This window comes from Piliocolobus tephrosceles, chromosome 5 (assembly GCF_002776525.5).
Source record: "Piliocolobus tephrosceles isolate RC106 chromosome 5, ASM277652v3, whole genome shotgun sequence".
In the NCBI taxonomy this organism is placed as follows: domain Eukaryota; kingdom Metazoa; phylum Chordata; class Mammalia; order Primates; family Cercopithecidae; genus Piliocolobus; species Piliocolobus tephrosceles.
This window is the reverse complement of record NC_045438.1, coordinates 81,731,896-81,746,355: the sequence shown is the minus strand read 5'-3', so window position 1 is coordinate 81,746,355 and position 14,460 is coordinate 81,731,896. Positions and strand designations below refer to the sequence as shown.

The 14,460-nt window shown below is 37.8% G+C and overlaps 1 protein-coding gene across 5 annotated transcripts in view; it reads right to left on the bottom strand.

Moving 5' to 3' along the window:
* The window catches only part of MAP3K7 (mitogen-activated protein kinase kinase kinase 7), a 73,618-nt gene that overhangs the window by 40,249 nt on the left and 18,909 nt on the right, over window positions 1-14,460 (bottom strand). For all 5 annotated transcript variants that reach the window (XM_023205312.2, XM_023205311.3, XM_023205315.3 and 2 more), the window contains 3 exons: window positions 7,252-7,297; window positions 5,720-5,858; window positions 2,234-2,358 (listed from right to left, as the gene is read on the bottom strand). In XM_023205312.2, coding sequence (XP_023061080.1) covers window positions 2,234-2,358; window positions 5,720-5,858; window positions 7,252-7,297 — 310 coding nt within the window. The remainder of the gene's footprint in view (window positions 1-2,233; window positions 2,359-5,719; window positions 5,859-7,251; window positions 7,298-14,460) is intronic.

Genomic DNA, 14,460 nt, shown 5'->3' with positions numbered 1-14,460 from the left:
AACTTTCTAATTTAGTGTTACAATTTCTTCCTCAATATATGGCGAAGGGAAATTCTTAATTTGTAAACTTAAATGCAAGTTGTAAGTAATGAAAATTATGGATAACCCAAGTTATACAGCAAAATTTACAAACTAAGTAAGTGGTTGAACCAGCACAGTAAACACCCTTCATAATCTCCCAAAAACAAAAACTCAACCCACTGTAAGAATGAACAATTATTATAGCTATAGCTTTACATGCTAAGCAGTACACTGTAATATAGCACTACAACCATGCTACAATCTAATTTGGGCTACAGGTTGACTGACATCTTTTAGAAATGAAGAAACACAGCCTAACAGTCTGGATTTTGTTGTTCTAGACAATTAAGGGTTGTCTAGAGCAATAAAATTAATCTTTTGTACAAACAAATCTTTTTGCTCTCCACATACAGTAACATTGGGTCATTTTAACTCATATAAAAATATATTAAATAAGAAAATAATTTTAAAACAATGTCAAATGTATACATTCTGTATATGAAACAGGAGGCATTATTTAATCTTGTATAATATAACGCCTGATTGTTCATTCATTATTAAATTGAATTTTAGGGCAAAAGACCTCCACTCGGGTGACTAGTTGCGTTGCAATTTCTCTTTCTCTGGGGTGGCTAAAAACAAACAGAAAACCCAAAAACTTTAAAGTCATCAAAAATAAAAGAAATAAGCTATAACCAGAGTCTGATTAACTGAACGTATCTGAATTTTATGGGCATTCACACTTCCTAACATACAAATCACACACCTTCAGTTCCACTTCTCTCATTTAAAAGATAATTTGATGTTTTTATACAGAAACCTAGTACATAATTTACAGGCAACTCTTTTAGAACTTCAGTGACATATGGAGGTATAAAAGAAGGTAAACATATAAGCTTGACCTATATTGGTGGTCAAGCAATTTATTTGCAATTCTTAGTATCTTATTTCTGTTCAATTACTTGCATTCTTTTTTTTTTTTTTGAGACAGAGTCTCGCTCTGTCGCCCAGGCTGGAGTGCAGTGGCACGATCTCGGCTCACTGCAAGCTCTGCCTCATGGGTTCAAGTGATTCTCCTGCCTCAGCCTCCCGAGTAGCTGGGACTACAGGCGCTGGCCACTATGCCTGGCTAAGTTTTTGTATTTTTAGTAGAGATGGGGTTTCACCGTGTTAGTCAGGATGGTCTTGATCTCCTGACCTCGTGATCCGCCTGCCTCGGCCTCCCAAAGTGCTGGGATTACAGGCCTGAGCCACCGCGCCCGGCCACTTGCATTCTTTTTAAGGCATCCTCATTTAAACTGTAGGGCTCTCAATTTTTAATTGCTAGGAAACCAATACAAAAACACAGTTAATTCTCATTATTCCTGGTATTTATGTTCTATAAAGTTTCTGAGAACACTAAATTAGTGAACACTGAATCATCGTTCCTAGGGAAAATACAGGGGTAGGTTCCTGTGCACCTCTGGTCACCACGTTTTTGTCAACTGATCAATATATAACCTTGTTTCATGTGTGTTTCTGCTTAAAGACACTTGATTCTTATATACTGTTGATTCATTACCATTGAACTCATAGCCAACATTTCTGTAACTCATGCCTGAATGAAGATAATCTAACACATGTATATTGTCTGTTAAGACACATCATAGCCTTCTTGTACTTAGGCAGTACTATGCTTGAGGGCCATTTTAAGTACCAAAATTACCAACAAAAATCACAAAAATGAAAAAGGGCTCTAAATGGTACGAAAAGGACATCTGCTTACAGCATGAGAACTGAAACAAGACAGAAGAGCATTGTCTTGTTCAGCCTCAGCTGGAAACATGTGTTAGATGACTCAAAATGTGCACTGCTCAGTGCATGAACACTGTCTGCGAATACATGAAAGCACTGTCTGCAAATAACCATGAAAGCACCATGAGTATTAATTTTGGTGTTACAAATAAAGTTTAGCAAATAGGCAATTTTGCAATTAAGACATTGGTGAACAATGACGATCAACTGTACATATGCTTGAACCTGCATAGAAGATTTAAATCTTACTATAAAATTTAGGATATAACACTATATTTAATACCCCCTTAGATTTCATTGTATACTTTATGTATTATGCAGAAGTAAAACCATGGAAATGGGAAAAATCTATAAAAACATATTGAATTCACAAGGAGTGAGGGAGATTATCAAACATACCATACTTTTGCCATTTTACCTTCAAAAACTTCAGGTGCCATCCAAGCAGCACTCCCCTTGTTATTGGTCATGTGTGTCTGAATGTCACAGGCTGTACCAAAATCACAAATTTTCAGAACTGTCCCCCCTGCAACCAGCAGTAAGCTGTTTTAAAAAAACAAAAAACATCAAAAGTTACAAGGCCAACATTTTATTCTCAATAAAAGAAGAGACATTTGTGGAAATGGAAAAGGTTAAGCAAAATGAATGTTATCATTCAACTTCTGTGAAATGACTAATTTACTTGGTTACTATAAAAGCCTAATAGTTCAGAGAAATATAAGCAAAAATTAATTGACCATAACCTAGCTCTCTTTGGAAGGCTGCTAGACTCACATCCTGATGTCTTCATCTCTAGCTCCATAATCTTTCCTGATTATACTTCTCTCTGGCCAAAATAAAATGTGGGGTTTAAAAAACTTCTAGTAGGTCAACATTACAGTATCCTAAAATGAGAGATTAATCATAAATATGTACTACTTAAAAAATAGTAACACTATATAATTTAATTAAAGAAAATAAGCCAATATAGAAGGAAAAAAATGGTTTGTAATTTAATGTCCTGATTTTGAAGATACTTATAAAAATGCTCAATCCCAAAACCATTTTTGTGCTTAGACTATGTGTGGGAGGAATAAAAATCTATTATAGCTAAAATGACCTAATGAGAGACTTCCGGAAAATTTTCTGAACTTAGGATTCTGACTTTCCTAGGTGTACTGTTACCCAACTACAATCATCAAGTAGTATACTCTTACTTACAATGTTTTGCTTTTCATGACAAACAGAAATAGAAATGGGTGATATAATTTGCACAATCACATTGTAGTAATATATCCAATAGCAGTACATAGGAATTCATTTTAATTACAAATTTTATAAACTTTTTATATCGGGAGAGATTATTTGGAAATTTCTTCTTTTAGTCCAATGTGACTAAAATAAGCCAGATAAACTACTATTCACAGTTCCATAATACCAAAAAGACTCTCATAATCATTCCAATGAAAAGAATGCTAAATCCACTATACCTCTATATGTACTTCAACAAAACTTTTTCCCCCATCTCAATGTTCTTGTTCAAACTCTTACACTTTTTACCCAAGAAAATTATAAGAACTCTGTAACTAGTTTCCTTGTTTTACACTGGTATATTCAAGATATCAAGATAATTACTGATAATTCAAGATAATTTTCCTGAATGAGTTTTATGTTAGTACTCCTTTACTCGACTTCAAAAGTTCACCAGCCTTGAACAGGAAATTCAAGGCTCACTGAGATCTGAACTTAAATTATCTTTGTAGGCTTATTTCTAATGTACATGTGAATAAACTTGCAAAAGATAACATACAAGCACAAGCACAACTTGATCGCGTATAAAACACCTCCCTAGATCATCAGGTACCTTCTTTAGATACTATTTTGAGGAACTCTTCCTGACCACAAAAACTGCAGGTTTTCCACTGACAATAAGATATAGCGGGTACTGGCCGGGAGCAGTGGCTCAAGCCTGTAGTCCCAGCACTTTGAGAGGCCGAGGCGGATGGATCACAAAGTCGGGAGATTGAGACCATCCTGGCTAACATGGTGAAACCCCGCCTCTACTAAAAATACAAAAAATTAGCCAGGCATGGTGGCACCTGTAGTCCCAGCTACTCCTGAGGCTGAGGCAAGAAAATTGCTTGAACCTGGGAGGTGGAGGTTGCAGTGAGCTGAGATGGTCCCACTACACTTCAACCTGGGCAACAGAGTGAGACTCCGTCTCAAAAAAAGAAAGAAAGAGAAAAAGATATAGCAGGTATTCATGTACGTCCAATTGTATATAAAAGCATAGCCATTCCAAAGAACTTTCTTTTACCCAGTACTTTGTGAGTTAGAATCAATTCTGATTCTGAAGTTCAACTTGTATACCAGGGGCTCCAAAGATGATCTGCAAGATGAATCCAATCATGGGGAGGCCTGGAATACATGACCTAGACCAGACCTTCTGTAAATATATTAATGGTATTTACTAGCAAAAGGAGAGTCTCTATCTACAAATGATTTTAGAAGGATACATCTGGTCTAACTAGGTTGACTGAATAAACCTAAAATTTATGTGGTATGGTTGGGTGAAGATTAGGGATAGTCATTTAAGCTGTGTAATTAGTGCAATGTAAAAGATGTTAGAAAATGGAAATGACTTCCTTTTGTAAGATATTTCTCCATATATTGTTCAATAACTAATAATTTATTCCAAAGCCAAAACATATTGTAATGAGGAGAAAAGGGATACTTTTGGGTGTTGCATCAGATGTGTTCAGGCTCTTTTAGGAAAAGAATGCTTTGGCTGTACCTGATGCTTGCCTATATCCTTTGGATCATTTATCAATTTGCTGCTGGTTAGAGCTGTGATTCTCATGAGTTTGCTTTAATAATTCAACTCTGTTAATATAGTGGGAATATTCACAACCAGGAAAAAAAAGATGAAGTGATTTCTTCATTAGTTAAGACAGGTAACCAAGATAGTAGCCTCAGGAAGAATAAAAGCTTAAACAGTATTTTATCAGTGACCTGGGGAAACAGAAATCAGTTTAAGTTTGGGAGCAGAGATAGGATACACTAGCAAGAACAGTGATTCTAAGAGTTGGAACCTATGTAGAGTATATCAGATCAGACCTGAGAGTGACAAGTTACACCCGGAAGGGATGTTTTAATGCTTTAACTCAGTATCAAGAGAATGAAATAACTGAAGACTATATTGATTTCCTAAGGGAAATCTCTTCTGTAAAGACTAATGTGCTGGGATGGAAGCTTGGGGGAGGGTAAAGATACGTGGAGACTGTTTTTACTCTGTCACAGGTGCATAAAAGAAAAAAAAGAGAGAAAAGGAAACAATGTTTTATGTGTATATTTTCTTTAACTAAATATCTATATAAACAAAAACCCCAAAGTTTTAGTCTTTTAAAATAAAATACTTATCTAAGGAATTTATAAGTTTTTTAAAGTCTCAAGTATTCACATTATGAAGAATTCAGAATATTTTCAATTTCTACCCAGATACCGAGAAATGCCCTTTTACTTTCTTCTGAAAGAGCAAGTAATAACAAGTCTGCAAATTTTTGTAGAATGTTTATGTGCTAGGTATTAGGGACACAGCAAGAAAAACATCAGACCTGTCTCTGCCCTCAAGGAATTGTCTAACAGCAATATTATATACTGCAGGCACAAAATGAGATTTGTATAGGCTAACAGAGTCTAGAAGTATGCTAATCTAAGGTAGAAGTTACCAAAAATAAAAATCCTACTAAAGACAACATCTAAAATACAAGCTTAGATAAATGACTAAATGATGAAGGTGAGTTAAGAGTAAACACTGAGTAAGCCAAATAGAGAAAAGAGAAACTCCTGTACAATAATCAGCTTGAATTCAAGAGTGAGAGAGAAGGAGGAAGGGGCTGAGGCGTGTCACGTTATTAGAACTTACTTTGGTGGTTTCAGGTCCCTGTGAATTAGCGCTTTGGGTTGCATGCTGTGAAGATAAGCCACTCCTTGGGAACACTGTAAACACCAACTCATTGCGTGGGCAGCAGTATAATATGGCAATGGTTCAGCACCATGCAGCACTGCAAAAAAAAGGCACAAACTAAAAAGAACTTTATTGCATATAACAAAAGACACAACGTGAATGCAAGCACTATCAGAATACATGACTGGGTATTTTTCTACATATACATATGCTCCATCAGTTCTGCTTTTAATTGTTTTCTTTCTTTTTTCTTTTTGTTTTTTGAGACGGAGTCTCACTTTGTCACCAGGCTGGAGTGCAGTGGTGCGATCTTGGCTCACTGCAACCTCCGCCTCCTGGGTTCAAGCGATTCTCCTGGCTCAGCCTCCCGAGTAGCTGGGACTACAGGCGTGTGCCACCACGCCCAGCTAATTTTTGTATTTTTAGTAGAGACAGGGTATCACCGTGTTGGCCAGGATGGTCTTGATCTCTTGACCTCATGATCCACCTGCCTTGGCCTCCCAAAGTGCTGGGATTACAGGCGTGAGCCACCATGCCTGGCCTTTTAATTTTTTTTTTTCTAAATAAAAAGGATGAAAATATCTAATAATTTTGAGTGGATAACTGCCGTAATAGTAACATTTAGTAATACATCTATTAAATGTTATTCTTAATTCAAGTAAAATCAAAATACATTACCACACTTTTTCAAACAGATAAAGACTTTCATAAAGTAATATAAATTATGAACAGTCTTATGGCATACTACTACAAGAGAGAGGCAGAGCATAGTATAGAAAGAAACAAAACAATGTATATCAAGATGTTTGCACTTGTATTTTCTGTAATGGCTAAAAACCAGAAGTAGTTCAATCAAATAAAACAATAGAGTATTAGATATCCATCAACAATGAAGAACACATGGGTAGTAAATATAAGTAAAAGTTTACATAAAATAATATTAATTATAAAATAAGATGTAACAATTTGTTTTATATAACTGGTGCTAAAAGAGAAAATACATGTCTGCATATGGTTGGTATTTTTAGGGTAAAAGAGTTCTGTTCTACAAAGGTAACTACACAAGGTTTTTTCATTGCTACAAATAAAAGGTTGTGTGAAGTGAGTTTTCACAAGTTTATTTTTAAAAAAAGAAAAAAATAAAGCAGAGTGAAATGGAAATATGGTTAAAGAGTTCTAAAATGAGGAGGCTCAACGTTATGAGGGCAAAAAGAAAAAAATCTGAAGATATTTTAAAATCTATTTAAAAAGTAAATTTTTACTTAAATGCTTTTAATGAAATGCAAAGTACCATCTACTTAAAAAATTGACCTCTAAATTTCACATACTAATGTTATAGAACCTTATTTTTCCACTTTTATTCTTAAAAATCATGTCCTTTTGAGACTCTGATGGCAAATTGTGAAGAATGTTAAACAACTTATGGTTTATATTGAAAGTTTTCAAATTATTTTAATCTGCTAGATAAAGACAGGTCTAGTGACACTCACCATTATATAAAGAGCCCCCTTCAGCATATTCCATCACAAGACACACCTAAAGGAAACATATACAAGAAGCATTAACCAAGAAGCTCCAGCATCTTAGGGCCTTTGAGAGATAATTTAATTCACTCCCCTGATTTTACAGATATATTATAAACCATTTTTGGGCTCCTACTATGTGAACCGTACTAGGGAAGGAAAAGATATCTATGACCTAAGACTATCTTCTAGGAGTCCACTAAGAGTGAAGATATATGTAAAATACAATCACAAGATATTTTGGGGACTTTCTCCAGTGCCAGTAAGTAGGTGCTGCCACAGGATATCAAAAGCCTCATAAGAAGATGAAGTTATTGGACAAGATCACCTAAAACAACTCTTCCAACACACTGTTTTGCTAAAAGACTAGAAACAAGTCAAATGAACAAACTATAACTGTTCTTTCAGAAATACATTTAAGATAGTAGATCAAAATAGCTACATAGGAGGTTCCAAGATGGCCAAATAGGAACAGCTTCAGTCTACAGCTCCCAGCGTGAGTGACGCAGAAGACGGGTGATTTTTGCATTTCCAACTGAGGTACCAGGTTCACTTCCCTGGGGCTTGTCAGACAGTGGGTGCAGCCCATGGAGTGTGAGCTGAAGCAGGGCGGGGCATTGCCTCACCTGGGAAGTGCAAGGGGTCGGAGAATTCCCTTTCCTAGCAAAGGGAAGCTGTGACAGATGGTACCTGGAAAATCGGGACACTCCCACCCTAATACTGCACTTTTCCAACGGTCTTAGCAAACGGCACACCAGGAGATTATATCTGTGCCTGGCTCAGAGGGTCCCACGCCCATGGAGCCTCACTCACTGCTAGCACAACATTCTGAGATCAAACTGCAAGGTGGCAGCGAGGCTGGGGTAGGGGCGCCCACCATTGCCATGGCTTGAATAGGTAAATAAAGCAGCCAGGAAGCTTGAACTGAGTGGAGCCCACCATAGCTCAAGGAGGCCTGCCTGCCTCTGTATACTCCACCTCTGGGGGCAGAGCATAGCTGAACAAAAGGCAGCAGAAATTTCTGAAGACTTAAACGTCCCTGTCTTGACAGCTTTGAAGAGAGCAGTCGTTCTCCTAGTATGGAATTTGAGATGGAATTTGAGATCTGAGAACGGACAGACTGCCTCCTCAAGTGGGTCCCTGACTTCCGAGTAGCCAAACTGGGAGACATTTCCCAGTAGGGGCTGACTGACACCTCATACAGCCGGATGCCTCTCTGAAATGAAGCTTCCAGAGGAAGGATCAGGCAGCAACATTTGCCATTCTGCAATATTTGCTGTTCTGCAGCCTCTGCTGGTGATACCCAGACAAACAGGGTCTGGAGTGGACCTCCAGCAAACTCCAACAGATCTGCAGCGGAGGGTCTTGACTGTCAGAAGGAAAACTAACAAACAGAAAGGGCATCCACACCAAAACCCCATCTGTATATCACCATCATCAAAGACCAAAGGTAGATAAAACCACAAAGATGGGGAGAAACCAGGGCAGAAAAGCTGAAAATTCTGAAAATCAGAGCACCTCTTCTCCTCCAAAGGAACGCAGCTCCTTGCCAGCAATGGAACAAAGCTGGATGGAGAATGACTTTGACGAATTGAGAGAAGAAGGCTTCGGATGATCAGTAATAAAAAACTTCTCCGAGCTAAAGAAGGATGTTCGAACCCATAGCAAAGAAGCTAAAAACCTTGAAAAAAGGTTAGATGAATGGGTAACTAGAATAAACAGCATAGAGAAGACCTTAAATGACCTGATGGAGCCAAAAACCATGGCATGAGAACTACATGATGCAGTAGCCAAATCGATCAAATGGAAGAATGGGTATCAGTGATTGAAGATCAAATGAATGAAATGAAGTGAGAAGTTTAGAGAAAAATGAGCAAAAAGAAACGAACAAAGCCTCCAAGAAATATGGGACTATATGAAAAGACCAAATCTACATCTGATTGGTGTACCTGAAAGTGACGGGTAGAATGGAACCAAGTTGGAAAACACTCTTCAGGATATTATGCAGGAGAACTTCCCCAATCTAGCAAGGCAGGCCAACATTCATATTCAGGAAATACAGAGAACGCTACAAAGACAGTCATTGAGAAGAGTAACTCCAAGATACATAATTGTCAGATTCACCAATTGAAATGAAGGAAAAAATGTTAAGGGCAGCCAGAGAGATAGGTCGGGTTACCCACAAAGGGAAGTCTATCAGACTAACAGTGGATCACTCGGCAGAAACTCTACAAGCCAGAAGAGAGTGGGGGCCAATGTTCAACATTCTTAAAGAAAAGAATTTTCAACCCAGAATTTCATATCCAGCCAAACTAAGCTTCCTAAGTGAAGGAGAAATAAAATCCTTTATAGACAAACAAATGCTGAAAAATTCTGTCACCACCAGCCTGCCTTACAAGAGCTCCTGAAGGAAGCACTAAACATGGAAAGGAACAACTGGTACCAGCCATGCAAAAACTATCAAATTGTAAAGACCACTGAAGCTAGGAAGTAACTGCATCAACTAACGAGCAAAACAACCAGCTAACATAATAATGACAGGATCAAATTCACACATAACAATATTAACCTTAAATGTAAATGGGCTAAATGCTCCAATTAAAAGACACAGACTGGCAAATTGGATAAAGAGTCAAGACCCATCAGTTTGCTATATTCAGGAGACCCATCTCACATGCAGAGACACACATAGGCTCAAAATAAAGGGATGGAGGAAGATCTACCAAGCAAATGGAAAACAAAAAAAAGCAGGGTTTGCAATCCTAGTCTCTGATCAAACAGACTTTAAACCAACAAAGATCAAAAGAGACAAAGAAGGCCATTACATAATGGTAAAGGGATCAATTCAACAAGAACAGCTAACTGTCCTGAATATATATGCACCCAATACAGGAGCACCCAGATTCATAAAGCAAGTCCTTAGAGACCTACAAGGAGACTCAGACTCCCACACAATAATAATGGGTGACTTTAACATCCCACTGTCAACATCAGACAGATCAACAAGACAGAAAGTTAACAAGGATATCCAGGAATTGAACTCAACTCTGCACCAAGTGGACCTAATAGACATCTACAGAACTCTCTATCCCAAATCAATAGAACACACGTTCTTCTCAGCACCACACTGCACTTATTCCAAAACTGACCACATAGTTGGAATTAAAGCACTCCACGGCAAATGTAAAAGAACAGAAATTATAATAAACTGTCTCTCAGATCACAGTGCAATCAAACTAGAACTCAGGATTAAGAAACTCACTCAAAACCACTCAACTACGTGGAAAGTGAACAACTTGCTCCTGAATGACTAGTGAGTACATAATGAAATGAAGGCAGAAATAAAGATGTTCTTTGAAACCAATGAGAACAAAGACACAACATACCAGAATATCTGGGACACATTTAAAGCAGTCTGTAGAGGGGAATTTATAGCACTAAATCCCCACAAGAGAAAGCTGGAAAGATCTAAAATTGACACCCTAATATCACAATTAAAAGAGCTAGAGAAGCATGAGCAAACACATTCAAAAGCTGGCAGAAGGCAAGAAGTAACTAAGATCAGAGCAGAACTGAAGGAGACACAAAAAACCCCTAAAAAAAAAAAATCAATGAATCCAGGAGCTGGTTCTTTGAAAAGACAACAAAATTGATAGACCACTAGCAAGACTAATAAAGAAGAAAAGAGAGAAGAATCAAATAGATGTAATAAAAAATGATAAAGGGGATATCACCAACAATCCCACAGAAATACAAACTACCATCAGAGAATACTATAAACACCTCTATGCAAATAAACCAGAAAATCTAGAAGAAATGGGTAAATTCCTGGAAACATACACCCTCCCAAGACTAAACCAGAAGGAAGTTGAATCCCTGAATAGACCAATAACAAGCTCTGAAATTGTGGCAATAATTAATGGCCTACCAAACAAAAAAAGTCCAGGACCAAACAGATTCACAGCCAAATTCTACCAGAGATACAAAGAGGAGTTGGTACCATTCCTTCTGAAACTATTCCAGTCAATAGAAAGAGAGGGAATCCTCCCTAACTCATTTTATGAGGCCAGCATCATCCTGATACCAAAGCCTGGCAGAGACACACACAAAAAAAAAAAGAAAAAAAAAGAGAATTTTAGACCAATATCCCTGATGAACATCGATGCAAAAATCCCCAATAAAATACTGGCAAGCCAAATCCAGTAGCATATCAAAAAGCTGACCTACCATGATCAAGTTGGCTTCATCCCTGGGATGAAAGGCTGGTTCAACATATGCAAATCGATAAACATAATCTATCATATAAACAGAACCAAAGGCAAAAACGACGTGATTATCTCAATAGATGCAGAAAAGGCCTTTGACAAAATTCAACAGCGCTTCATGCTAAAATCTCTCAATAAACTAAGTACTGATGGGACATATCTCAAAATTATAAGAGCTATTTATGACAAACGCACAGCCAATATCATACTGAATGGGCAAAAACTGGAAGCATTCCCTTTGAAAACAGCCACAAGACAGGCACGCCCTCTCTCACCATTCCTATTCAACATAGTGTTGGAAGTTCTGGCCAGGACAATTAGGCAGGAGAAATAAATAAAGGGTATTCAAATAGGAAAAGAGGAAGTCAAACTGTCCCTTTTTGCAGATGACGTGATTGTATATTTAGAAAACCCCATCATTGCAGCCCACAATCTCCTTAAGCTGATAAGCAACTTCAGCAAAGTCTCAGGATACAAAATCAATGTGCAAAAATCACAAGCATTCTTATACACCAGTAACAGACAAACAGAGAGCCAAATCACGAACGAACTCCCATTCACAACTGCTTCAAAGAGAATAAAATACCTAGGAATCAAACTTACAAGGGATGTGAAGGACCTCCTCAAGGAAAACTACAAACCACTGCTCAACGAAGTAAAAGAGGACACAAACAAATGGAAGAACATTCCATGCTCATGGATAGGAAGAATCAATATTGTGAAAATGTCTATACTCCCCAAGGTAATTTATAGATTCAATGCCATCCCCATCAAGCTACCAATGACTTTCTTCAAAAACTGGAAAAAACTACTTTAAAGTTCATATGGAATCAAAAAAGAGCACGCATTGCCAAGACAATCCTAAGCCAAAAGAACAAAGCTGGAGGCATCACGCTACCTGACTTCAAACTATACAAGGCTACAGTAACCAAAACAGCATGGTGCTGGTACCAAAACAGAGATATAGACCAATGGAACAGAACAGAGGCCTCAGAAATAATATCACACATCTACAACCATCTGATCTTTGACAAACCTGACAAAAACAAGACATGGGGAAAGGATTCCCTATTTAATAAATGGTGTTGGGAAAACTGGCTAGCCATATGTAGAAAGCTGAAACTGGATCCCTTCCTTAACCTTATACAAAAATTAATTCAAGATAGATCAAAGACTTAAATGTAAGATCTAAAACCATAAAAACCCTAGAAGAAAACCTAGGCGATACCAAGACATAGGCCTGGGCAAATACTTCATGACTAAAACACCAAAAGCAATGGCAACAAAAGCCAAAATTGACAAATGGGATCTAATTAAACTAAAGAGCTTCTGCACAGCAAAAGAAACTACCATCAGAGTGAACAGGCAACCCACAGAATGGGAGAAAATTTTTACAATCTACCCATCTGACAAAGGGCTAATATCCAGAACCTACAAAGAACTTAAACAAATTTACAAGAAAAAAATCAAACAACCCCATCAAAAAGAGGGTGAAGGATATTAACAGACACTTCTCAAAAGAATATGTTTATGCAGCCAACAGACACATGAAAAAATGCTCATCATCATTGGCCATCAGAGAAATGCAAATCAAAACCACAATGAGATACCACCTCACACCAGTTAGAATGGCGATCATTAGAAGTCAGGAAACAACAGGTGCTGGAGAGGATGTGGAGAAATAGGAACACTTTTACACTGTTGGTGGGACTGTAAACTAGTTCAACCATTGTGGAAGACAGTGTGGCAATCTCTCAAGGATCTAGAACTAGAAACGCCATTTGACCCAGCCATCCCATTACTGGGTATATACCCAAATGATTATAAATCATGCTGCTATAAAGACACATGCACACGTATGTTTATTACGGCACTATTCACAATAGCAAAGACTTGGAATCAACCCAAATGTACATCAATGATAGACTGGATTAAGAAAATGTGGCACACATACATCATGGAATACTATGCAGCCATAAAAAAGGATGAGTTCGGGTGGGTGTGGTAGCTCACGCCTGTAATCCCAGCACTTTGGGAGGCAGAGGCGGGCGGATCACGAGTTCAGGAGATTGAGACCATCTTGGCTAACATGGTGAAACCCCATCTCTACTAAACAAAATACAAAAAGAATTAGCTGGGCGTGGTGGCGGGCGCCTGTAGTCCCAGCTACTCGGGAGGTTGAGGCAGGTGAATGGTGTGAACCTGGGAGGCGGAGCTTGCAGTGAGCCAAGATTGTGCCACTGTACTCTAGCCTGGGCGACAGAGCAAGACTCCATCTTAAAAAAAGAAGAAAAAAAAGGATGACATCATGTCCTTTGTAGGGACATGGATGAAGCTGGAAACCATGATTCTGAGCAAACTATCGCAAGGACAGAAAATCAAACACTGCATGTTCTCACTCATAGGTGGGACCTGAACAATGAGAACACTTGGATACAGGTTGGGGAACATCACACACTGGGGCCTGTTGTGGGGTCAGGGGAGGGGGAGGGATACTATTAGGTGATATACCTAATGTAAATGACGAGTTAATGGGTTCAGCACACAAACATGGCACATGTATACATATGTAACAATCTTGCATATTGTGCACATGTACCCTAGAACTTAAAGTATAATAATAATAAAAAAGATATCAAAAACAAATAAGTAACTCAACAAATACATAAAGAGAAAGGAAGAAAAAAAAGAATAATATGGGAGCAATGCTGTAGTGTTCTATTTTCACTGTTTAGAGTGTGTTGATGACATACTGTGTGTGTATAATAGTCACATGTACTCATAATAGTCCTTGAACTATTGGGATCACTGCTGATATTTTAAAGTATTGGAGGTACCTTTTTATCTTGAAAAAATATAATATTTTTGAAAACCTTAAAAAAAAAACAGAAAAGAAAAACAAAATAGCTAC